Source organism: Loxodonta africana, chromosome 17 (genome assembly GCF_030014295.1).
Source record: "Loxodonta africana isolate mLoxAfr1 chromosome 17, mLoxAfr1.hap2, whole genome shotgun sequence".
Taxonomy (NCBI): domain Eukaryota; kingdom Metazoa; phylum Chordata; class Mammalia; order Proboscidea; family Elephantidae; genus Loxodonta; species Loxodonta africana.
In genome coordinates, this window is record NC_087358.1 from 70,362,954 (window position 1) to 70,390,542 (window position 27,589).

The 27,589-nt window shown below is 39.2% G+C and overlaps 1 protein-coding gene across 7 annotated transcripts in view; it reads right to left on the reverse strand.

Annotated features, from left to right (window-relative positions):
- The window catches only part of CAB39L (calcium binding protein 39 like), a 195,727-nt gene that overhangs the window by 74,572 nt on the left and 93,566 nt on the right, over positions 1-27,589 (reverse strand). For all 7 annotated transcript variants that reach the window (XM_064270154.1, XM_010592630.3, XM_064270155.1 and 4 more), the window contains one exon: positions 22,853-23,017. In XM_064270154.1, coding sequence (XP_064126224.1) covers positions 22,853-23,017 — 165 coding nt within the window. The remainder of the gene's footprint in view (positions 1-22,852; positions 23,018-27,589) is intronic.

Below are 27,589 nucleotides of genomic sequence, written 5' to 3' on the forward strand. Positions count from 1 at the left end.
AGCAATATTAATTTCTGACAAAATAGACTTTAGACTTAAATCCACCACAAAGGATAAAGAAGGACACTATATAATGATAAAAGGGACAATTGATCAGGAAGACATAACCATATTAAATATTTATGCACCCAATGACAGGGCTGCAAGATACATAAATCAAATTTTAACAGAATTGAAAAGCGAGATAGATACCTCCACAATTATAGTAGGAGACTTCAACACACCACTTTCGGAGAAGGACAGGACATCCAGTAAGAAGCTCAACAGAGACACGGAAGATCCAATTACAACAATCAACCAACTTGACCTCATTGACTTATACAGAACTCTCCACCCAACTGCTGCAAAATATACTTTTTTTTCTAGCGCACATGGAACATTCTCTAGAATAGACCACATATTCGGTCATAAAACAAACCTTTGCAGAGTCCAAAGCAGTGAAATATTACAAAGCATCTTCTCAGACCGCAAGGCAATAAAACTAGAGATCAATAACAGAAAAACTAGGGAAAAGAAATCAAATACTTGGAAAATGAACAATACCCTCCTGAAAAAAGACTGGGTTATAGAAGACATCAAGGAGGGAATAAGGAAATTCATAGAAAGCAATGAGAATGAAAATACTTCCTATCAAAACCTCTGGGACACAGCAAAAGCAGTGCTCAGAGGCCAATTTATATCAATAAATGCACACATACAAAAAGAAGAAAGAGCCAAAATCAGAGAACTGTCCCTACAACTTGAACAAATAGAAACTGAGCAACAAAAGAACCCATCAGGCACCAGAAGAAAACAAATAATAAAAATTAGAGCTGAACTAAATGAATTAGAGAACAGAAAAACAATTGAAAGAATTAACAAAGCCAAAAGCTGGTTCTTTGAAAAAATTAACAAAATTGATAAACCATTGGCTAGACTGACTAAAGAAATACAGGAAAGGAAACAAATAACCCGAATAAGAAACGAGAAGGACCACATCACAACAGAACCAACTGAAATTAAAAGAATCATTTCAGATTATTATGAAAAATTGTACTCTAACAAATTTGCAAACCTAGAAGAAATGGATGAATTCCTGGAAAAACACTACCTACCTAAACTAACACATTCAGAAGTAGAACAACTAAATAGACCCATAACAAAAAAAGAGATTGAAACGGTAATCAAAAAACTCCCAACAAAAAAAAGCCCTGGCCCGGACGGCTTCACTGCAGAGTTCTACCAAACTTTCAGAGAAGAGTTAACACCACTACTACTAAAGGTATTCCAAAGCATAGAAAATGACGGAATACTACCCAACTCATTCTATGAAGCCACCATCTCCCTGATACCAAAACCGGGTAAAGACATTACAAAAAAATAAAATTACAGACCTATATCCCTCATGAACATTGATGCAAAAATCCTCAACAAAATTCTAGCCAATAGAATCCAACAACACATCAAAAAAATAATTCACCACAATCAAGTAGGATTTATACCAGGTATGCAAGGCTGGTTTAATATCAGAAAAACCATTAATGTAATCCATCACATAAATAAAACAAAAGATAAAAACCACATGATCTTATCAATTGATGCAGAAAAGGCATTTGACAAAGTCCAACACCCATTCATGATAAAAACTCTTACCAAAATAGGAATTGAAGGAAAATTCCTCAACATAATAAAGGCCATCTATGCAAAGCCAACAGCCAATATCACTCTAAATGGAGAGAATCTGAAAGCATTTCCCTTGAGAACGGGAACCAGACAAGGATGCCCTTATCACCGCTCTTATTCAACATTGTGCTAGAAGTCCTAGCCAGGGCAATTAGGCTAGACAAAGAAATAAAGGGTATCCAGATTGGCAAGGAGGAAGTAAAGTTATCACTATTTGCAGATGACATGATCATATACACAGAAAACCCTAAGGAATCCTCCAGAAAACTACTGAAACTAATAGAAGAGTTTGGCAGAGTCTCAGGTTATAAAATAAACATACAAAAATCACTTGGATTCCTCTACATCAACAAAAAGAACACCGAAGAGGAAATAACCAAATCAATACCATTCACAGTAGCCCCCAAGAAGATAAGATACTTAGGAATAAATCTTACCAAGGATGTAAAAGACCTATACAAAGAAAACTACAAAGCTCTACTACAAGAAATTCAAAAGGACATACTTAAGTGGAAAAACATACCCTGCTCATGGATAGGAAGACTTAATATAGTAAAAATGTCTATTCTACCAAAAGCCATCTATACATTTAACGCACTTCTGATCCAAATTCCAATGTCATATTTTAAGGGGATAGAGAAACAAATCACCAATTTCATATGGAAGGGAAAGAAGCCCCGGATAAGCAAAGCACTACCGAAAAAGAAGAAGAAAGTGGGAGGCCTCACCTTACCTGACTTCAGAACCTACTATACAGCCACAGTAGTCAAAACAGCCTGGTATTGGTACAACAACAGACACATAGACCAATGGAACAGAATTGAGAACCCAGACATAGATCCATCCACGTATGAGCAGCTGATATTTGACAAGGGACCAGTGTCAATTAACTGGGGAAAGGATAGCCTTTTTAACAAATGGTGCTGGCATAACTGGATATCCATTTGCAAAAAAATGAAACAGGACCCATACCTCACACCATGCACAAAAACTAACTCCAAGTGGATCAAAAGACCTAAACATAAAGACTAAAACGATAAAGATCATGGAAGAAAAAATTGGGACAACCCTAGGAGCCCTAATACAAGGCATAAACAGAATACAAAACATTACCAAAAATGATGAAGAGAAACCCGATAACTGGGAGCTCCTAAAAATCAAACACCTATGCTCATCTAAAGACTTCTCCAAAAGAGTAAAAAGACCACCTACAGACTGGGAAAGAATTTTCAGCTATGACATCTCCGACCAGCACCTGATCTCTAAAATCTACATGATTCTGTCAAAACTCAACCACAAAAAGACAAACAACCCAATCAAGAAGTGGGCAAAGGATATGAACACACATTTCACTAAAGAAGATATTCAGGCAGCCAACAGATACATGAGAAAATGCTCTCGATCATTAGCCATTAGAGAAATGCAAATTAAAACTATGATGAGATTCCATCTCACACCAGCAAGGCTGGCATTAATCCAAAAAACACAAAATAATAAATGTTGGAGAGGCTGCGGAGAGATTGGAACTCTCATACACTGCTGGTGGGAATGTAAAATGGTACAACCACTTTGGAAATCCATCTGGCGTTATCTTAAACAGTTAGAAATAGAACTACCATACAACCCAGAAATCCCACTCCTGGGAATATACCCTAGAGATACAAGAGCCTTCATACAAACAGATATATGCACACCCATGTTTATTGCAGCTCTGTTTACAATAGCAAAAAGTTGGAAGCAACCAAGGTGTCCATCTACAGATGAATGGGTAAATAAATTGTGGTATATTCACACAATGGAATACTACACATCGATAAAGAACAGTGACGAATCTGTGAAACATTTCATAACATGGAGGAACCTGCAAGGCATTATGCTGAGTGAAATTAGTCAGAGGCAAAAGGACAAATATTGTATAAGACCACTATTATAAGATCTTGAGAAATAGTAAACCTGAGAAGAACACATACTTTTGTGGTTACGAGGCGGGGAGGGAGGGAGGGTGGGAGAGGGTTTTTTATTGATTAATCAGTAGATAAGAACTGCTTTAGGTGAAGGGAAAGACAACACTCAATACATGGAAGGTCAGCTCAATTGGACTGGACCAAAAGCAAAGAAGTTTCCGGGATAAAATGAATGCTGCAAAGGTCAGCGGAGCAAGTGCGGGGGTCTGGGGAACATGGTTTGCGGGGACTTCTAAGTCAATTGGCAAAATAATTCTATTATGAAATCATTCTGCATCCCACTTTGAAATGTGGCGTCTGGGGTCTTAAATGCTAACAAGCGGCCATCTAAGATGCAGCAATTGGTCTCAACCCACCTGGAGCAAAGGAAAATGAAGAACACCAAGGCCACATGACAGCTAAGAGCCCAAGAGACAGAAAGGGCCACATGAACCAGAGACCTACATCATCCTGAGACCAGAAGAACTAGTTGGTGCCCAGCCACAATCGATGACTGCCCTGACAGGGAGCACAGCAGAGGACCCCTGAGGGAGCAGGAGATCAGTGGGATACAGACCCCAAATTCTCATAAAAAGACCAAACTTAATGGTCTGACTGAGACTGGAGGAATCCCGGCGGCCATGGTCCCCAGACCTTCAGTTGACACAGGACAGGAACCATCCCCGAAGACAACTCATCAGAAATGAAAGGGACTGGTTAGCGGGTGGGAGAGAGACGCTGATGAAGAGTGAGCTAATGATATCAGGTGGACACTCGAGATTGTGTTGGCAACTCTTGTCTGGAGGGGGGATGGGAGGATAGAGAGAGAGGGAAGCGGGCAAAATTGTCAAGAAAGGAGAGACTGAAAGGGCTGACTCAAGAGGGGGAGAGCAAGTGGGAGTAGGGAGTGAGATGTATGTAAACTTATATGTGACAGACTGATTGGATTGTAAACGTTCACTTGAAGCTTAATAAAATTATTAAAAAAAAAAAAAAAACACTATACCAAAATCCAAATTATAACAGAAAATTAGGAGGTGAATCTTTAATTAAAAAAAACTTCAAAATCAGTGCTCTCATAAATTTAAAATACTAAAAAACGTTCATTTACATGAATTTTTTAAACAGATGCTAAAGAATACGTTTATCGTTTAAAAGGCATATGGCTGTAAACATAAACACATTTTAAAATGAAAGAAATGATCTGTTTTATTCAAACCTCTCTAGGCTCTACAGTATAATACTGCAGAGCAACTATCAACCCTCACTGAAATGTCCTAAGAGCATGTTTTTCATACTTCCCAGTAAAATGCCATGAGAACGTTTCCATACGGCATTCCAGGGAACAGCAGAAATGAAGCTCCACAGAACTCTATCCAACTAATACACAGAGGGAAACATTCTTCTAGTTCATTAGCAAACGTGGGCAAGACAAGGGAAGCCCCCGTGGATAAGAAAAACAAGTTCTGCAACCGAGGACAGCTTCCCCAAATGGAGGAAAGAATTAGAATGAAAAGTATGAGAGAAAATTGAAACAGGTACAAAATGGTGAATGAGGTCTCTACATCACATGTAATCTTTGTAGACATCCATTCATCACACTAAATCTAACTCAATTAAAGCCTTAACTATTTCAAAACCAGCCTCCTGGAACCCTCAGATCTCAAGCTCTGGCCCTAGAAGTGGCCTGAAAACAAAACAGAACAAAAACCCTTAATACATCTTAGATGATAAAGAAACAATATAAAATGACCAAAATAAATGATCAAAAATGCTTGAAATTAGCCACCAATTCCAAGATTATATATAATCAATCAGATTCCAAAGCTGAAGAAGCTACCTGTGTTAGCTCCCAAATTTAAAAACGGTCAGCAGTGAGATGCTCAACAATTATTTGCTGGATGAACGATGATATATATGAAGTATCAACTGGAATCAAATTAGGGTCCAAAACAAGAAAAATGAAAGAAGTGATAACCAGCAGTCACAGCGATCCGAAGCAGCTGCTGGGAGAGCATTCTCACTAATGATGGAGATGCGAACAGGCAAATGAGAGAACTGAGGGCAGAAATTGGGAAAGAAAACATCCATTTTAAAACTGTAATCATTGACTTGTATACAGGATATATAAAGAATTCTCAAAATTCAACAGCGAAATAAAAAGAGGTCAAAAGATTTGAATAGACACTTCACAAAAGATATATAGATGGCAAATAAGCACATGAAAAGATGCTCATTAATCAGTAAACCAAAACAGTTGCCATCAAGTCAACTCCAGCTAATGGCAACTCCACGTGTATCACAGTAGAACTGCACTCCCTAGGGTTTTCAAAGCTGCGACCTTCTGGAAGCAGATCGCCAGGCCTTTCTACTGAGGGCCTGAGGGCCTCCGCATAGATTCGGACCACCAACCTTTCGGTTAATAGTCAAGGGCTGAACTATTTATGCCACCTAGGGACTGCTTCATTACTCATTGGGGTAATGCCAATTAAAACTACAATGAGATACCATACCACTAACACTTACTAGAATAGCTAAAATTAAAAACAAGAACCAAAACACTGACATGACCCAACAATTCTATGCCTAGGTATTCACCCAAGTGAAATGAAAGCCCGAGTTCACACACAAAATTGTATGCAAATGGTTGGCTTTATTTGTAATTGCTACAAACTGGAAATACCCTAAACATCCCTCAACAAGGGAAAGGATAAATGACCTGTGGTCCATCCACACAACACATGCCTGCAACAACATTGATGAATCTCAAATGCATTATACCGAGTGAAAGAAGACGGACTCAAAACGCTTCATACTGTATGATTCCACTTACATGACATCTTCACAAAGGCGAAAATAAAGGGATAGAAAAAAGATGAGTAATTGCCAGAGTCTGGAGGTAGGAAAATTTTTTGGAGTGACGGAACTTGTCTGTATTACTGAACTATATGCTAAAAAGTGTGAAAGTTACCATTTGTAAAGTATACCTTAATTTAAAAAATGGAACAATCTTGCAGCCGCTGAAGTCACGAACTTCTCTATTCTGCTCTGTGCGGAGGGAGTGAAGGTGGGGAGGGCAGGCTCATGTGCTGAATGTCAGTAGCAGAACTAGGCCGGAAGAGCAGCCTGCAAGAGGGGGGTGGAGGGTCGGCTCACTGCATGGATTAGTGTGGACTCTTCTGCAGCAGACTGAAATTCAGTTCAAACTAATTTACCGATATGGGACAGTGTCAGAGAGCCCAAGCACAGGCTAGCTCAGAATTAGTTGCTATCAAAAAATTAAAAATACAATGAAGTTTACATATTGTATGAATTCCATGGTGGGGGGCCTTGTGTGTGCTCTCTCATTCTTCTCTGCAGGCTGGCCTCTTTCAGTCTACATTGTGGGAAACATGGCCACTGACGAAGAACCTACATTTAATACCTTTAAGCTTCCAGGAGAGACTGCAGTTCTGTATCAGTTCTAGTTCCAAAATTCCTGCAGAAAGACTCTGGCCCTGCTTTGGTCAGATGCCTGCTGCTAGGCCAGTCTGCTGTGTGCTGGGGAAGGTGTCATCTGTACGAAATGGTTGCTTCCTCACAACTACTCAGATGGAGAAGAAAAGAACCTTCTCTAGAAACCAGAGGGCTGGGGGTAGGAAAATTTTGGGGGGTGACAGAACTTGTCTATATTGCAGAGCTGTACATTTTACATGGTGTGATCGGTCTTCACTCTTCACCACACCTTAAAAAGTATAGTAAGGTCAAAGTAAAACGATCATTGTCTTAATTTTCATAGGGGGAATACTTGTTAACAACAGGTGATACTTCTGATTAAAGAGCCTGAGGCAAAATACCATTTTTAATCCCCCCAAAATTATGTACTTTCAGAGGATAAATGTTTCTATTGTTAATTTTAAAAGTGCAGTTGGGGGGGCAGGGCCAAGATGGCGGACTAGGTAGATGCTACCTCGGATCCCTCTTGCAACAAACACTCGGAAAAACAAGTGAATCGATCACATACATAACAATCTACGAACCCTGAACAACAAACACAGATTTAGAGACGGAAAACGAACAAATACGGGGAAGCAGTGACTGTTTTCGGAGCCTGGAGCCAGCGTCCCAGTCAGCAGAACTTCTGGAAAAACAAGTTTCCCAGTGATGGCTCGGAGACAGCAGTCCATATCAAACCACATAAAGAAGCAGACCATGACAGCTTCTACAACCCCCCAAACAAAAGAATCAAAATCTTTCCCAAATGAAGATACAATCCTGGAATTATCAGATACAGAATATAAAAAACTAATTTACAGAATGCTTCAAGACATCACAAACGAAATAAGGCAAACTGCAGAAAAAGCCAAGGAACACACTGATAAAACAGTTGAAGAACTCAAAAACATTATTCAAGAACATAGTGGAAAAATTAATAAGTTGCAAGAATCCATAGAGAGACAGCATGTAGAAATCCAAAAGATTAACAATAAAATTACAGAATTAGACAACGCAATAGGAAGTCAGAGGAACAGACTCGAGCAATTAGAATGCAGACTGGGACATCTGGAGGAGCAGGGAATTAACACCAACATAGCTGAAAAAAAAAAAACAGATAAAAGAATTAAAAAAATGAAGAAAACCTAAGAATCATGTGGGACTCTATCAAGAAGGATAACTTGCGTGTGATTGGAGTCCCAGAACAGTGAGGGAGGACAGAAAACGCAGAGAAAATAGTTGAAGATCTCCTGACAGAAAACTTCCCTGACATCATGAAAGATGAAAGGATATCTATCCAAGATGCTCATCGAACCCCATTTAAGATTGATCCAAAAAGAAAAACACCAAGACATATTATCATCAAACTTGCCAAAACCAAAGATAAAGAGAAAATTTTAAAAGCAGCCAGGGAGAAAAGAAAGGTCACCTTCAAGGGAGAATCAATAAGAATAAGTTCAGACTACTCAGCAGAAACCATGCAGGCAAGAAGGGAATGGGACGACATATACAGAGCACTGAAGGAGAAAAACTGCCAGTCAAGGATCATACATCCAGCAAAACTCTGAAATATGAAGGCGAAATTAAGATATTTACAGATAAACACAAGTTCAGAGAATTTGCAAAAACCAAACCAAAGCTACAAGAAATACTAAAGGATATTGTTTGGTCAGAAAACCAATAATATCAGATACCAGCACAACACGAGGTCACAAAACAGAATATCTTGATATCAACTCAAATAGGGAAATCACAAAAACAAATTAAGATTAATTAAAAAAAAAATGCTCATAACAGGGAATCACTGAAGTCAATATGTAAAAGATCACAATAATCAAAAAGAGGGACTAAATACAGGTGGCATAGAACTGCCATATGGAGAGTGATACAAGGCGATATAGAACATTACAAGTTAGGTTTTTACTTAGAAAAATAGGGATAAATATTAAGGTAACCACAAAGAAGTATAACAACTCCATAATTCAAGACAAAAGCCAAGAAAAACTTAACAACTCAACAAACATAAAGTCAAACACTACGAAAATGAGGATCTCACAATTTACTAAGAAAAACGTCTCAGCACAAAAAAGTATGTGGAAAAATGAAATTGTCAACAACACACATAAAAAGGCATCAAAATGATAACACTAAACACTTATTTATCTATAATTACGTTGAATGTAAATGAACTAAATGCACCAATAAAGAGACAGAGAGTCTCAGACTGGATAAAGAAACACAATCCGTCTATATGCTGCCTACAAGAGACACACCTTAGACTTAGAGACACAAACAAACTAAAACTCAAAAGATGGAAAAAAATATATCAAGCAAACAACAAGCAAAAAAGAAGAGGAGTAGCAATATTAACTTCTGACAAAATAGTCTTCAGACTTAAATCCACCACAAAGGATAAAGAAGGACACTACATAATGATAAAAGGGACAATTGATCAGGAAGACATAACCATATTAAATATTTATGCACCCAAAGACAGGGCTGCAAGATACATAAATCAAATTTTAACAGAACTGAAAAGTGAGATAGACACCTCCACAATTATACTAGGAGACTTCAACACACCACTTTCGGAGAAGGACAGGACATCCAGTAAGAAGCTCAATAGAGACATGGAAGACCTAATTACAACAATCAACCAACTTGACCTCACTGACTTATACCGAACTCTCCAGCCAACTGCTGCAAAGTATACTTTTTTTTCTAGCGCGCATGGAACACTCTCTAGAATAGACCACATATTAGGTCATAAAACAAACCTTTGCAGAATCCAAAATATCGAAATATTACAAAGCATCTTCTCAGACCACAAGGCAATAAAACTAGAAATCAATAACAGAAAAACTAGGGAAAAGAAATCAAATACTTGGAAAATGAACAATACCCTCCTGAAAAAAGACTGGGTTATAAAAGACAACAAGGAGGGAATAAGGAAATTCATAGAATGCAACGAGAATGAAAGTACTTTCTATCAAAACCTCTGGGACACAGCAAAAGCAGTGCTCAGAGGCCAATTTATACCGATAAATGCACACATACAAAAAGAAGAAAGAGCCAAAATCAGAGAACTGTCCCTACAACTTGAACAAATAGAAAGTGAGCAACAAAAGAACCCATCAAGTACCAGAAGAAAACAAATAATAAAAATTAGAGCTGAACTAAATGAATTAGAGAACAGAAAAACAATTGAAAGAATTAACAAAGCCAAAAGCTGGTTCTTTGAAAAAATTAACAAAATTGATAAACCATTGGCCAGACTGACTAAAGAAATACAGGAAAGGAAACAAATAACCCGAATAAGAAACGAGAAGGACCACATCACAACAGAACCAACTGAAATTAAAAGAATCATTTCAGATTACTACGAAAAATTGTACTCTAACAAATTTGAAAACCTAGAAGAAATGGATGAATTCTTGGAAAAACACTACCTGCCTAAACTAACATATTCAGAAGTAGAACAACTAAATAGACCCATAACAAAAAAAGAGATTGAAACAGTAATCAAAAAAACTTCCAACAAAAAAAAGCCCTGGCCCGGACGGCTTCACTGCAGAGTTCTACCAAACTTTCAGAGAAGAGTTAACATCACTACTACTGAAGGTATTTCAAAGCATAGAAAATGACGGAATACTACCCAACTCATTCTATGAAGCCACCATCTCCCTGATACCAAAACCAGGTAAAGACATTACAAAAAAATAAAATTACAGACCTATATCCCTCATGAACATAGATGCAAAAATCCTCAACAAAATTCTAGCCAATAGAATCCAACAACACATCAAAAAAATAATTCACCACAATCAAGTAGGATTTATACCAGGTATGCAACGCTGGTTTAATATCAGAAAAACCATTAATGTAATCCATCACATAAATAAAACAAAAGATAAAAACCACATGATCTTATCAATTGATGCAGAAAAGGCATTTGACAAAGTCCAACACCCATTCATGATAAAAACTCTTACCAAAATAGGAATTGAAGGAAAATTCCTCAACATAATAAAGGCCATCTATGCAAAGCCAACAGCCAATATCACTCTAAATGGAGAGAACCTGAAAGCATTTCCCTTGAGAATGGGAACCAGACAAGGATGTCCTTTATCACCACTCTTATTCAACATCGTGCTAGAAGTCCTAGTCAGGGCAATTAGGCTAGACAAAGAAATAAAGGGTATCCGGATTGGCAAGGAGGAAGTAAAGTTATCACTATTTGCAGATGACATGATCTTATACACAGAAAACCCTAAGGAATCCTCCAGAAAACTACTGAAACTAATAGAAGAGTTTGGCAGAGTCTCAGGTTATAAAATAAACATACAAAAATCACTTGGATTCCTCTACATCAACAAAAAGAACACCGAAGAGGAAATAACCAAATCAATACCATTCACAGTAGCCCCCAAGAAGATAAAATACTTAGGAATAAATCTTACCAAGGATGTAAAAGACCTATACAAAGAAAACTACAAAGCTCTACTACAAGAAATTCAAAAGGACATACTTAAGTGGAAAAACATACCTTGCTCATGGATAGGAAGACTTAACATAGTAAAAATGTCTATTCTACCAAAAGCCATCTATACATATAATGCACTTCCGATCCAAATTCCAATATCATATTTTAAGGGGATAGAGAAACAAATCACCAATTTCATATGGAAGGGAAAGAAACCCCGGATAAGTAAAGCATTACTGAAAAACAAGAAGAAAGTGGGAGGCCTCACTCTACCTGATTTCAGAAACTATTATACAGCCACAGTAGTCAAAACAGCCTGGTACTGGTACAACAACAGGCACATAGACCAATGGAACAGAATTGAGAACCCAGATATAAATCCATCCACGTATGAGCAGCTGATATTTGACAAAGGACCAGTGTCAGTAAATTGGGGAAAAGATAGTCTTTTTAACAAATGGTGCTGGCATAACTGGATATCCATTTGCAAAAGAATGAAACAGGACCCATACCTCACACCATGCACAAAAAACTAACTCCAAGTGGATCAAAGACCTAAACACAAAGACTAAAACGATAAAGATTATGGAAAAAAAAATAGGATCTACCCTAGGAGCCCTAATACAAGGCATAAACAGAATACAAAACATTACCAAAAATGATGAAGAGAAACTCGATAACTGGGAGCTCCTAAAAATCAAACATCTATGCTCATCTAAAGACTTCTCCAAAAGAGTAAAAAGACCACCTAGAGACTGGGAAAGAATTTTCAGCTATGACATCTCAGACCAGCACCTGATCTCTAAAATCTACATGATTCTGTCAAAACTCAACCACAAAAAGACAAACAACCCAATCAGGAAGTGGGCAAAGGATATGAACACACATTTCACTAAAGAAGATATTCAGGCAGCCAACAGCTACATGAGAAAATGTTCTCAATCATTAGCCATTAGAGAAATGCAAATTAAAACTACGATGAGATTCCATCTCACTCCAACAAGGCTGGCATTAATCCAAAAAACACAAAATAATAAATGTTGGAGAGGCTGCGGAGAGATTGGAACTCTCATACACTGCTGGTGGGAATGTAAAATGGTATAACCACTTTGGAAATCTATCTGGCGTTATCTTAAACAGTTAGAAATAGAACTACCACACAACCCAGAAATCCCACTCCTCGGAATATACCCTAGAGAAACAAGAGCCTTCACACAAACAGATATATGCACACCCATGTTTATTGCAGCTCTGTTTACAATAGCGAAAAGCTGGAAGCAACCAAGGTGTCCATCAACGGATGGATGGGTAAATAAATTGTGGTATATTCACACAATGGAATACTACGCATCGATAAAGAACAGTGACGAATCTGTGAAACATTTCATAACATGGAGGAACCTGCAAGGCATTATGCTGAGTGAAATTAGTCAGAGGCAAAAGGACAAATATTGTATAAGACCACTATTATAAGATCTTGAGAAATAGTATAAACTGAGAAGAACACATACTTTTGTGGGTATGAGGAGGGGAGGGAGGGAGGGAGGGAGAGGGTTTTTTACTGATTAATCAGTAGATAAGAACTGCTTTAGGTGAAGGGAAGGACAACACTCAATACATGGAAGGTCAGCTCAATTGGACTGGACCAAAAGCAAAGAAGTTTTCGGGATAAAATGAATGCTTCAAAGGTTAGTGGAGCAAGGGCGGGGGTTTGGGAACCATGCTTTAAGGGGACTTCTATGTCAATTGGCAAAATAATTCTGTTATGAAAACATTCTGCATCCCACTTTGAAATGTGGCATCTGGGGTCTTAAATGCTAACAAGAGGCCATCTAAGATGCATCAATTGGTCTCAGCCTACCTGGAGCAAAGGAGAATGAAGAACACCAAGGTCACACGACAACTAAGAGCCCAAAAGAGAGAAAGAGCCACATGAACCAGAGACCTACATTATCCTGAGACCAGAAGAACTAGTTGGTGCCCCACCACAATCGATGACTGCCCTGACAGGGAGCACAATAGACAACCCCTGGGGGAGCAGGAGGTCAGTGGGATGCAGACCCCAAATTCTCATAAAAAGACCATACTTAATGGTCTGACTGTGACTAGAGGAATCCTGGCGGGCATGGTCCCCAAACCTTCTGTTGGCACAGGACAGGAACCATTCCCGAAGACAACTCATCAGACTTGAAAGGGACTGGACAGTGGGTAGGAGAGAGATGCTGAAGAAGAGTGAGCTAACTATTATCAGGTGGACACTTGAGACTGTGTTGGCATCTCCTGTCTGGAGGGTGGATGGGAGGATAGAGAGAGCTGGAAGCTGGCAAAATTGTCACGAAAGGAGAGACTGGAATGGCTGACTCATTAGGGGGAGAGCAAGTGGGAGTAAGGAGTAAGATGTATATAAACTTATATGTGACAGACTGACTTGATTTGTAAATGTTCACTTAAAGCTCAATAAAAGTTAATAAAAAAAATGGTAAAAAAAAAAAAGTGCAGTTGGGTAACAGTAACAAAATTACACTTAATATGATATAGTATTTCCCCACCCAGGATTGTAAATTCTTTGTCTTATAACTGGCACAAATTATATAAACAAGCAAACAGAATCAAGATCAAATATAATCAAAGAGAATTAATGCCTTACACAAGAGTAAACAAAATTGTTAAATGAATGAAGTACAGTCCAAGCTTTCTGTCTCATTTTTACAGAAATAAAAACCAAGGGGGAAGGAGTACTTTAATCAGGGCCTGGTAACAGAAGATTTTTTCAGGAGGGAAATTTTCAAAAACTTAAGACCATAAAATGGCTTCTTGGGAAGAAAATCCTGGAATGTTAGTTTTGCTGGTTTCTTTTCTTTTCTCTCTCTCTCTTTTTTTAACATAGCAAGAAACAATCATGAAAGATTAAGTTACCATGGTAGAAAAGTTTTCTGCTTCTTTGTTCCATCTTATTCAGCTCCAACAGTTGACTTTACATCCACCCTAATTTTGCGAAGCACATCTGCCTTTAAAATGGCTGCATCAATTCTTACATTTTTCATCCTTTGATGTCTTATCACGTTGTGTTTCAAAAACACATCAAAGACTCGAAAGCTGTGTCTTGAACAGTGTCCAAACCTCAAAAACAAAGCTGAGTTTGATCCTGAGCCCACAAAAATCAGAAGCCTTGCAATCTTGGCCACAAGTCATTTTTTTAAACCTCATAATGATATGCTGAAGTGGTTCTTCTCTGTCAGCAATTTTAAGGCTTAGTGGATTCGATCAAATTTATGGCTATCAAGTCACAGATTAGTTTTATCATTTTTTGAAACAATTCTGCCTCCTAAGTAGTCCTCATTCACATGGTAACAGGATCTTCCAGCACGTACTCTCCTCACCCCAGTGGGCCACTTTCCTCTGATATCCTGAAAGGGAAATAGATTCCTGAGCCAGTCTGTGCTACCCAATCTAAGCCACCGCCTTTGGCCACCATCATTGCTGTTGGCCCCGGATTCCGAATCCCTACTCCCAGCTCCTCTCAACCCCTGTTCACTGTCCTGTCTCCTGCAACTGGTTATTTTCTTAGCAACCTGCTTTACCCCATGCGTGGAAAACCACCTCTTCTCCATCATTTCTCAAAGGTTTAGGGTCACAGGAAGTTCCCTGGGTGGTGCAAATGATCTCTGCTCAACTATTAACCTAAAGGTTGGTGGTTTGAATCTACCCAGAGATGCTGCAGAAGAAAAGTCCTGGCAATCTACTTGGTAAGATCTCAGCCATTGAAAATCCTATGGAGCACAGTTCTACTATGAAACACATGTGGTCACCATGAGTTAGAATCCACTTGATGGCAGTGGGTTTCGTTTTGCTTTGTTTTAAGATAACAACAAAGGTTTAGTTCTAACACAGTATAGAAAACAACTTCAAATTGAATTCTATATATTACTATTATCGGAAGTTCCTTAGCCTTCCTGATCATCTTTCCCCTTAAGTCCCTTGCTTTGCCATGGTTCTGGAACCTTCTCTTTCCCTCAATTCCAAACCCCTCTCCTATCTCTCTTCTATTTCCTATTCCTATCACCCTCAGCCAGAGGGGGCATTTCTTAAATTTCTGTTACTTTACTCTGCACAGGGAAATCTAAGTTCTTTTCTTTTAGTCCCTTCATTCTAGACACTGGCTGGAGGCCTTGCTTTCACAACAAAAAGCCCATCAAAGTATCTTCTAACCAAAAGTGTACTTTTTTTTTTTTCCTGCTATAAGGAATGTTCTATTCCCCTAGGTTTCCTGGCAAAAGTTGCAGCCCACTCACCCCCAAAATAATAATTTTTTCTTCCTCTTATAAAAACATACCAGAAATTTTACAATCATATTCTGTAGTACTCTTCAAAGAAGCCTCATGAGAGGCTATTTATTATTCACTTACTAAGATGATCTTATCATCACTCAAAGCAGTTTGAATTATCTTCTAAAAAGTTTACTAATTCTCCAAGAAAAGTGGCTTACTACTGTGTAAACTCAGGACACCTTCCTTTGGTCCAATTTCTTTACTTGTCTCTCCCTAATTTGATCTCTCATTTCATCATTCCTATATTCGTTCATTTATTCATTCAACCAGCCAATCGACATGGTGCTCAGTGTGAGAAACACAGTCGTTGTACTCAAAGCACTCTCAATCCAGAATGGGCTGTGTCGGTGCGACCTATGAACCAAGAGACTGAGAGACGCAGAGGCACATAGAGAGAAAGAGAGAGGTTCTATGTGATTATACTGAGATTTTAAGCAAGAGGATTCTTACCAGGCCGTCACCAGTTTACATGGATACTTTGGGCTTGAGAAGGAAAGCTACTCACCTCAGGCTCATCATACCTGCAGTCCATAGAGATACACGGCACACTGCTGCATGTAGGCTAATAATGCCACAAATGCTGCTTCCTTTCCAAAAATACTGTAAATATACAGTTCGTGGAACGCTTAAAATCGAACTGTCCTAAATTTGAACTGCTTTTTATTTGTTCATTCATTCAATCAAGAAGTATTTCCAAGTATTTATTTACTATATGCTACTAGGCCCCTGGATGGCGCAAATGGTTTGCGCTCGACTACAAACCTGAAGACTAGAGGTTGAAACCCACCTAGTGGTGCTGCAAAAGGCCTGGTGGTCTGTTTCCCGAAAGATTACAGCCAAAAAAACCATATGGAGCAGTTCTACTCTGTACAGATGGGCTCACCATGACTCGGAATCAACTAGACGACAGCAGGTTTGTTTTTTTTTTGTTTAGAGAACTATTTTCATTATATCTATAGCTGTATCTACTAAATAACACATTCATTTATAACTATTATCCTATGAATGAAGAGAGTCAAGAACTGCCTGCTGTTTTATTATTACAATAACAGATCTTCATAATGATAATTTTGAGTCATCAAGGAAAACTTATTACGTCTAGTATATTATTTTGGAGGACAGGCAAGTAAACAGTACATTTTATAAAGACTTCCACATTTGAAGTTAATCTTCATTCACCTAAAACACAATAAAGTATTATAAAAAAAAAAAGTTAACCTTCAGCTATTTAAAACCGAAACTCATTCCCATCAAGTTGATTCCCACTCATAGGGATCCTATGGGACAGAGCAGAACTTCCCCAAAGGGTTTCCAAGGAGTGGCTGGTAGATTCGAACTGCTGACCTTTGGTTAACAGACGAGTTCTTAACCACTGAGCCACCAGCTACATAGGAAATTCAAATATTCAGGAGATACCTCTTTGCCCCAAGGATACCAGAGAGTTAAAGTCAAATGTTTTTCCATTCTGTCACAGCTTCTATAAATATTCACAGTATCTAATTTTAAACTAAACAAAAGAAATGTAAAAGTATATAAACACAACAATGAACTATGCTTTAATTCCACATATGGCCAGATTAAAAAGGAGATGGGAAGTGAGTTGTGGAGAGTGAGGAGACAAATAGGCAGAATGTGTGTATCTCTGCTGGCTGGGGGCATGATGAGCCTGCAGGCAGTGGGTTTCCTTCTCAAGTCTGAAGGAGGCCGGGCAAGAGGGGGGAAGAAGTAGAAAAAGAGGTTATGGGGCAGAAAATATCAAAAAAAGAGACAGAATGAGAGGTGGAAAGAAAGAAAAAGACAGATAGGTATATCTGGAAGGAGGGAGTTCAAGTCTGGGCCCTTTGAGCCCTCGCTTAGCCTCTACATGTTGCTTCCAGCCAACATATCTGACTGCACGTCTCCAGAGCAGTCCTGATTTGCTCCTCCTCATTCCACAAAAAAACAAACAAACAAAAAAAAAAACCAAACCCATTGCCTTTGAGTCAATTCCAACTCATTGCAACCCTGTAGCACAGAGTAGAACTGCCCCACACAGCTAAAAATCTTCTCCCATCTAACCAGCCCTGACCTTATCTTGGACTTAATCGCTGTAATCATAGTAATTAATTTTCCTTCCACTTGCTCAGTGATAAAACTAAAAGCAATTTACTCCAGAAACCTGCATATCTCCCTGTCTCTGAGAATTAATGGAGGCCCATGCACTTATCTGATACTCCCCAAAGTCTTTAACTATGACACACACACAAAACAAACCCAGGGCTTCTATCATCCAGCCAGACAAAGCCCAAGCTTACCTTATGTACACATTTTTCACAGAAAAAACAGTACTCTAAGTTAGATAAGGTATAGAGAGTGAAATGCCTACACATATTCAGCACTTATATTTCTAGGTTTTAGTTTTATTTAGGTAATTAATATTTAGGTAAACTAGGTGCATGCAGTTTTTTTTTTTTTGGAAAATGAGATAAATATCCAATATTAATAATATTTAACAAACTTCTTAAACTCTTGGTATAGGATTTTAATTAAAACTGGCTGAGTGAAATAAGTTACAAAAGGACAATCATTGTATGATTCCATATATTAAAAAATTTCAAGAATAGGCAAATGTATACAGAAGACAGTTTATTAGTGGTTACCAGGAGCAGGTGGGAGGGAGGGGGAAGGGGGGACTCACTGCTTAGAGGCACACTGAGCTTCTGTTAAGGGTGACGGAAAAATCTGGAAACAGATAATGGTGATGTTTATACTGTGTGATGAACAAATTAATGTCACTGAATTGTACATGTGAAGAATGTTGAAATGCCAAATGTTATGTTATATATGTCTGTCAGTTGTAGCTTGCCACCAGTATTTCAAATACCAGCAGGGTCACCCATGGTGGACAGGTAGTTGGAAAATATTGCTTTGGCGATAGAAATGATGCCATAGATTGCATGACAGAATTCTGCAAGACCAACGGCTTCTTCATTGCAAATAACCTTTTTTCAATAATGCAAACAGTGACTATACACATAGACCTCACCGCATGGAAAACACAGGAATCAAATCGACTACATCTGTAGAAAGAGATGATGGAAAAGCTCAATATCATCTGTCAGAAAAAGGCCAGGGGCCAACGGCAGAACAGACCATCAATTGCTCATATGTGAGTTCAAGTTGAAGCTGAAGAAAATTAGAACAAGTCCATGAAAGCCAAAGTACAACCTTGAGTATATCCCACCTGAATTTGAAGACCACCTCAAGAATAGATCTGATGCATTGAACACTAATGTCCGAAGACCAGACAAATTGTGGGATGACATCAAGAACATCATACATGGAGAAAGCAAAAGGTAATTAAAAAGAAAGTAAAGACCAAAATGGATGTCAGAAGAGACTCTGAAAGTTGCTCTTGAACATAGAATAGTTAAAGCAAATGGAAGAAATGATGAAGTAAAAGAGCTAAACAGAAAATTTCAAAGCACAGCTCAAGGAGACAAAGTAAAATATAATAATGAAATGTGCAAAGACCTGGATTTAGAAAACCAAAAGGGAAGAACATGCTCAGCATTTCTCAAGCTGAAAGAACTGAAGAAAAAATTCAAGCCTTGAGCTTCAGTTTTGAAGGATTCTATGGGCAAAATATTGAATGATGCAGGAAGCATCAAAAGCAGATGGAAATCTGGGGTCTTAACAGCTTGTGAATGGTCATCTAAGATACATTGATTGGTCCCATCCCACCTGGAGCAAAGGAGAATGAAGAAAACCAAAGACACAAGGAAAATATTAGCCCAAAGGACTAAAGGACCACATGAACCAGAGACTCCACCAGCCTGAGACCAGAAAAACTAGATGGTGCTTGGCTACCACCAATGACTGCCCTGACAGGGAGCACAACAGAGAGTCTCGGTCACAGCAGGAGAAAAATGTAAAACAGAGCTCAAATTCACGTAAAAAGACCAGGGTTAATGGCCTGATGGAGACTAGAGGAACCCCCAAACTATGGCCCCCAGACACACTGTTAACCCAGAACTGAAATCATTTCCAAAGCCTATAAAACAAAAAATAATACACATGAGGAATGTGCTTCTTGGTTTAATCAGATAAAAAAAAAACGAGACTAAATGGGCAGCTCCTGTCCAAAAGCAAGATGAGAAGGCAGGAAGGGACAGGAACTGGTCGAATGGATGCAGGGAACCTAGGGTGGAAAGGGAGAGTGTGCTGTCCCATCGTGGGGACTGCAACTAATGTCACAAAACAATATGCACATAAATTTTTGTATGAGAAATTAACTTGAGCTGTAAACTTTCGCCTAAAAGATAATTAAAAAAAAAAAAAAGCAGATGGAGGAATACAGAGTCACTGTACCAAAAGGCATTGGTCAACATTCAATCATTTCAGGAGGTAGCATATGATCAAGAGCCAATGGTACTGAAAGAAGTCCAAGCTGTACTGAAGGCACTGGCAAAAAACAAGGCTCCAGGAACTGACAGAATACCAACTGAGATGTTTCAACAAATGAATGCAGCATTGGAGGTGCTTACTCATCCATGCAAGAAATTTGGAAGACAGCTCCCTGGCCAACCAACTGGAAAAGAGCCATATTTGTGCCCATTCCAATGAAAGATGATCCAACAGAATGCAGAAATTATTGAACAACATCATTATCATCACACACAATTTTGCTGAAGATCATTCAAAGTGGTTGCAGCAATACATTGACAGGGAACTGCCAAGAATTCAAGCTGGGTTCAGAAAAGAACGTCAAACAAGTGATATCTATCTGCTGATATCAGATGGATCTTGGCTGAAAGCAGAGAATATCAGAAAGATTTTTTTTCTTTTTTAAATTGAACTTTAGATGAAGGTTTACAGAACAAACTAGTTTCCCATCAAACAGTATACACATCATTGTATGACACTGGTTAACAACCCCATGACATGTCAACACTCTCCATTCTCAACCCTAGGTTCCCTATTACCAGCTGTCCTGTTCCCTCCTACCTTCCAGTCCCTGCCCCAGGGCTGGTGCACCCCTTTAGGCTTGTTTTGTTCCATGGGCCTGTTCAATCTTTGGCTGAAGGGTGAACCTCAGCAGTGAACTCATTTTTGAGCTGAAAGGGTATCTGGGGGCCATACTCTTGGGGTTTCTCCAGTCTTTGTCAGGCCAGCAAGTCTGGTCTTTCTTTTTGAGTTAGAATTTTTGTTCTATATTTTTCTCCAGCTCTGTCTGGGACCCTTTATTGGGATCCGTGTCAGAGCGGTCAGTGGTGGTAGCCAGGCACAATCTAGTCGTACTGGACTCAGTCTGGTGGAGGCCATGGTAGATGTGGCCCATTAGTCCTTTGGACTAATCCAGAAAGATGTTTTATCTGTGTTTTATTGACTGTGCAAAGGTATCTGACTGTGTGGATAATAACAAATTATGGATAACATTGCAAAGAATGGGAATTCCAGAACACCTAATTGTGCACATGTGGAAACTGTACATAGGTGAAGAGGCAGTTGTTTGACCAGAACAAGGGGATACTACATGGTTTAAAATCAACAAAGGTTTGTGTATCAGGGTTGCATCCTTTCACCATACTTATTCAAACTGTATGCTGAGCCATGCTGAGCCAATAATCCGAGAAGCTGGACTATATGAAGAAGAGTGTGGCATCAGGATTGGAAGAAGACTCATTAACAACCTGCATATGCAGATGACAGAACCTTGCTTGCTGAAAGCAAAGAGGATTTAAAGCACTTACTGATGAAGATCAAAGACCACAGCCTTCAGTATGCATTACACCTCAACATAAAGAAAACAAAAATCCTCACAACTGGACCAATAAGCAACATCACGATAAATGGAGAAAAGACTGACGTTATCCAGGATTTCATTTTACTTGGATTCACAAACAACGCCCATGGAAGCAGTAGTCAGGAAATCAAATGACATATCGCATTGGACAAATTTGCTGCAAAAGACCTCTTTAAAATGTTAAAAAGCAAAGATGTCACTTTGAGGACTAAGGGCACCTGACTCAAGCCATGATATTTTCAATCGCCTCATATGCATAGGAAAGCTGGACAATGAATAAGGAAGACCGAAGAAGAATTGATATCTTTGAATTGTGGTGTTGATGAAGAATACTGAATATACCATGGACTGCCAGAAGAACAAACAAGTCTGTCTTGGAAGAAATACAGCCACAGTGCTCCTTGGAAGTGAGGATGACGAGACTTCATCTCTCATACTTTGGACATGTTATCAGGAGGGACAAGGCCATGGAGAAGGACATCATGCTTGGTAAAGTAGAGGGTCAGCGAAAAGGAGGAAGACTCTCAATGAGATGGATGGACACAGGGGATGTAACAATGGGCTGAAACACAGCAATGATTGTGAGGATGGCCTGGGACTAAGCAGTGTTTTTTTCTGTCTTACATAGGGTCACTATGAGTCGGAACCAACTTGACAGCACCTAATAACAACATGTTATATATATATTTTCCCGTGTAAGAAAAAAAAAAGAGAACTGGCTTTGGAGACACTGCCTGGGTTTGAATGCCGGCTCTTAGCAATTGAGAAACATTGGGCAAATTACTTAATCTCTTTGAACCTTAGCTCCCTCACTTACATAAAATGGGGTGAATAATCTAGTACCAACCACTAGATTTAACCCTTTAAAAATTTAAAAATTAAATGACTTCACTGCTTAGAACTGTACCTGGCATGTAAGGGCTCAATAAATATTATCTATTATTGTTACTGTTATTTGTAGCACCTGCTCTTGCTACCTACCTGCACAAAACTTAGGGATACTATACCCCTCCCTCCTTTTTTTTCAAGAGTGAAGTGATTTTGAAAGTTTTGTTCACTGTTTTTTTTTTTTTCATGATATGAACAGCAATAATAAAAAAATAAAAGCCAACTATAGATAGTCACGGACATTAAAATTGGAAAGCAGGAGTGTCAGACGCTTTGACAGACAGCTTACCTCAAAGTCTATTAGCTGCAGGTCAGCTATGAGAGTCACCAGCAGCCCGCTGTTGTAGAGTTCCTGGGCTAGCTGAGCCACTGCTTCTGTTGGGGGCTCCTTGTCACTTGTACCACACAGAATTTCCTTCATTGCTTGTAGTGATTTTGACACTTCTTCTGAGGCCTAATGACAAAAAAGTACGCTAATAGTTAAAGAATAAAACTTTTCAGGCAATAATCAACAGAGAAATAAAAAACCCACTTCTTGGGTCCTGTTTGCTTATAATCCAACAACATTGTACAGTTACAAACAAACAAAAAGCATTTAGTAGGCACTGCTTTTCTATTTTGAAAAAATTACTAAAATTTGTTTATGTAAAAAAGATTTTTAGTATTTCTACTTAGTCAACATACTCGAAACACTCTTCCTTTAAAGTGTACTCAGAATTGTCTAACTTGGCTAGAAATTAAATACAAATTTTATTCAAAAAAATCACAAGGACCATGGTTTGAAGACTTAGCAGTAATTATTAATCTGTGTTTTTTCAATAAGTCGGTTTTCTGATTTATTAACAGACAAGATAAAAAATAAGTTAAGGCCATATATTGTCTTTGTCAATCCCCTTACCCTTCATATGTAATCACTACCTTCTTCACTATCTATGAAACTTCAAAACACACACACACACACACACAGAGCATGAAAGAACCTTGAGAACATTACGCTAAGTAAAAGAAGCCAGACACCAGGGTCACACATTGTATGAATCCATTTATATGAAATGTCCAGAACAGGCAAACCCATAGAGACAGAAAGCAGGTAGTGGTTGCCAGGGGTAGGGAGATGGAGGAAAGGGGAGTGGCTGCTTAATGTGTACAGGTTTTCTTTTGGTGCGACGAAATGTTCAGGAATCAATTAGTGGTGATGGTTGCACAACAATGCGAATGTACTAAAAGTCACTGAATCGTACATTTGAAAATGGTTAAAATGATGAATTTCACTTCAGTGAAAACATTTTTTAAATCAACTAAATTTTAAAGAATGGATAGAAGTAGGGAAAGAGGCAAACTAATTCAGTTGACAATTTGATTCGCTAAATATTTTAAAAGAAATGTAGTATGACTACTTTCAAGTATAATACTGTATCATTATGAATGAAAAAGGAAATAAGTAGAATCAGGCAAATTAAATAAAAACAATACACAGTAGCATAACATTACTTTTTAAAAAAATAATATCCAGATATATTTTATGGTCTGACTAAAGAAATTCTCAGTTTATTAAAGGTTGAATTCTTGGCGCTTTTCAAGTTGTGAGACATAACTATAGAAGAGCACTTTAAACATATATGAAGAGTTAAGAATAATTATAAAACAAACACCTATGTGACCATCACCCAGGTCAAGAGACAGAACATTTTCAGCACCAAAGAAGTTGCCTGAATGCCTTTCTTCAGCCTTGAAGAAAATACTTCTTTGAACTTTTATGACAATCATTTCTTTAGGTTTCTTTATCATCTTATTATCTATATGCAATCCAGAACAGTATAGTTTAGCTCTGCTGATTTTGAACTTCATGGAATAGTACATGCACCCTTTTGTGATTTGCTTCTTTCACTTGATATTTTATTTCTGAAATCCATCCAGGCTACTGCATTATAGGCAGAAATTATTTCATTTTCATGGCTGTAGAGTATTGCACTGCTGGCTGTACCACAACCTCTTTATTAGTTCTACCCCTTAGGGACATCTGGGTTGTTTCCATTGAGGGGTTATGAATATCAATGCTATAAACGTTCTTCTATGTGCAACAAGTGCAAGAATACCTCTAGAGTTTACACCTAGGTGTGGAACTGCAGGGTTTTAGCATGTGCACATCTTCATATTTAAGCAATAATATAAAACTGGTTTCTGAGGAGAAGCCAAGATGGTGGACTAGTCAGATACACCATACCATCCCTCTATAGCAAAGACCCAAGAAACCAAGTGAAACAGATATAGATAACAATCTTGGAACCCTGAACATGAAAAAGGAAGAACAAAGAATTGAATGGAACACCGACTGGAAGGAAAACTTGAACGAACACAGAGAAAGAAGAGTGAAACAGAGTGGAAGGGCTCTACCAGCATCCAGCTCAATGAGGCCATCTTGAGACAAAACCAGCAGTGACCCCAGATGAGGAGCACAGGAGGGCAACTTCATGGCAAAGGAAAACACAGAAAGGAAGGCGAGAATTCCAGGGGTGCTGCTGTCCACAGAACAGGGAGGGAGCCAGGATCCAGAGTCAGGTATACTCATGAGTGGCAGTCCCTGAGGTCGTGGAACAGCAGAGTACCAGCAAGAGGTCCATCACCCAATAGAACTCTGAGCAGCCTCCCCCTCCTCACACTTGGTCGGCAGCAGGCCCCAACTGCTAGCTGCAGTAGATGGGAAGTGCCTGGGTACCCACATCTGTTTGCTAAAGGGGTGCACTCCCCCTCCCACCACCCTCCTGACTGGAAGCAGTGAAGGGGCCCATACCCTGGCCAATCCTGCCAACCAGAGACCATAATACAAGCCCTCCCCCATCCACCACCACCCCTACCCACCTGAAGAGCAGTAGTAAGCGTGCAACTGCGTATGTACCTGCCCACCACCCATTCCCCTCTTGAACTGGTGAGTGGTGGCCACCATGTGACTGCATCCATGCCCACCGCCCCTGACCCAGTGGGTGACAGTGGCTGCATGACTGAGAACCCACGCATGAGCAACTCACACCCCTCCACCCTGTGAGAGGAGGCAAGCTCTGTGACCGAGGCGAGCTCTGTGACTGAGAGTGCACTTACCCACCACCCATCCCTGCAAGCAGCAGTGACTGAGTGCCTGCACGTGCATACACTTGCCATTCATACCCCTGCCACCTGGCAAGTGGTGGCGACCGGGCAAACATGTGTGCACATGCCCACCACACACTCTCCCCCTCTACCTGGTGAGCAGTGATGACAGCACCCCCTGCTCACCCACCACACCCATACCTGCCCCACCATCCACTTGGCAAGAACCACTGCCTGCTCCTGTGCCACTAGTTCAATGACAGATGATGGCCAATGCCTTCCCACCTACCCTCAGCTGCCCTGCACAACCAGCAAATAGAGATCCATGCTCACAATTCCAGTTACTGCTCCACCTACCTGGAAACAGGTAGCGAGTGAGACAGTGCTGCCAGACTAGTGACCAAAGTAGCATGCCCAAGAGCCCCCCAAGAAACATCAAAACAAAACAAGAAATCAGGACTAAGCACACAAATGTACAATAAACACATAAATACAATAACACCTTAATGCCATGGGACACAACAGACAATATCAACTCAAATAAAGAAGGACACCAAGATGGCTCAACCAAGGGACAAAATAAAGGTTCAGAAAACCTTCCTGATGAAGGTACTAGAACTACCTGATAAGGAATTAAAAAGACTTAACTATACGATCCTCCAAGAGGTCAAGAAAAAGATCAAGGATAACACAGATAAAATCAAGGAAAACACAGACAAAACTCTAGAAATATTCAGGAAAAAGATACAAGAACAAAATAGAAAAATAAACAATTAGAAACTATACAAACACAGCAACTAGACATTCAGAAAATTAACAACAAAATTTCAGAAACAACTTGATGAAAGGGCATAGTAGTAGAAATGAATCAACGGAAAACAAAATCTAGCAAAATACAGGACAAACCCCTTGACACTAATTTCTTTGAGGAACATTCAGGAAAAAGAGTGAAGAAAGCCTAAGAGTTACATGGGACACTATCAAGAGGAATAATTTACGGTAGATAAGAATTCCAAAATGGGGAGAAAAAAAATATAGAGAAAATTTTTAAAGATTTGCTAGCAGAAAATTTCCCTAATATCATAAAAGACAAGATGATATCTGCTCAAGAAGCTCAACGAACCCCATACAGGATAGACCCCAAAAGAAAATCACCAAGACATATCATAATCAAACTTTCCAAAACCAAAGACAAAGAAAGAATCCCGAGAACAGCTCAAGAAAAATGAATTGTCACGTACAAAGGGGCACCAAAAAGACTAAACTCTGATTTCTAAGCAGAAATCACGTTGGCAAGAAGGCAGTGGGATGACATATATAAAACCCTCAAAGAAAAAAATTGCTAATCAAGAATTACATATCCACATGCAACGATAAAGAACGATGCTGAATCTGGGAAACATCTAACAACATGGATGAATCTGCAAGGCATTACGGTAAGTGAAATTAGTCAGTCGCAAAAGGACAAATACTGTATGAGGCCACTATTATAAGAACTCAAGAAAAGGTTTAAACACAGAAGAAAACATTCTTTGATGGTTACGAGGGTGGGGAGGGACAGAGAGGGGAATTCACTAACTACACAGTAGACAAGAATTATCTTAGGTGAAGGGAAGGACAACACACAATACGGGGGAAGTCAGCACAACTGAACTAAACCAAAACCTAAGAAGTTTCCTGAACACAACCAAACACTTTGAGGGACAGGTAGCAGGGGCTGGGCTCTGGGGACTATGGTTTCAGGGGACGTTTAGGCCAACTGGCATAACAATATGTATTAAGAAAACGTTCTGCATCCCACTTTGGTAAGCAGCATCTGGGGTCTTAAAAGCTTGCGAGCATCCATCTAAGATGCATCAATTGGTCCCAACGTACCTGGAGCAAACGAGAATGAAGAACACAAAAGACAAAAGGAAAATATTAGCCCAAGAGACAAAAGGGT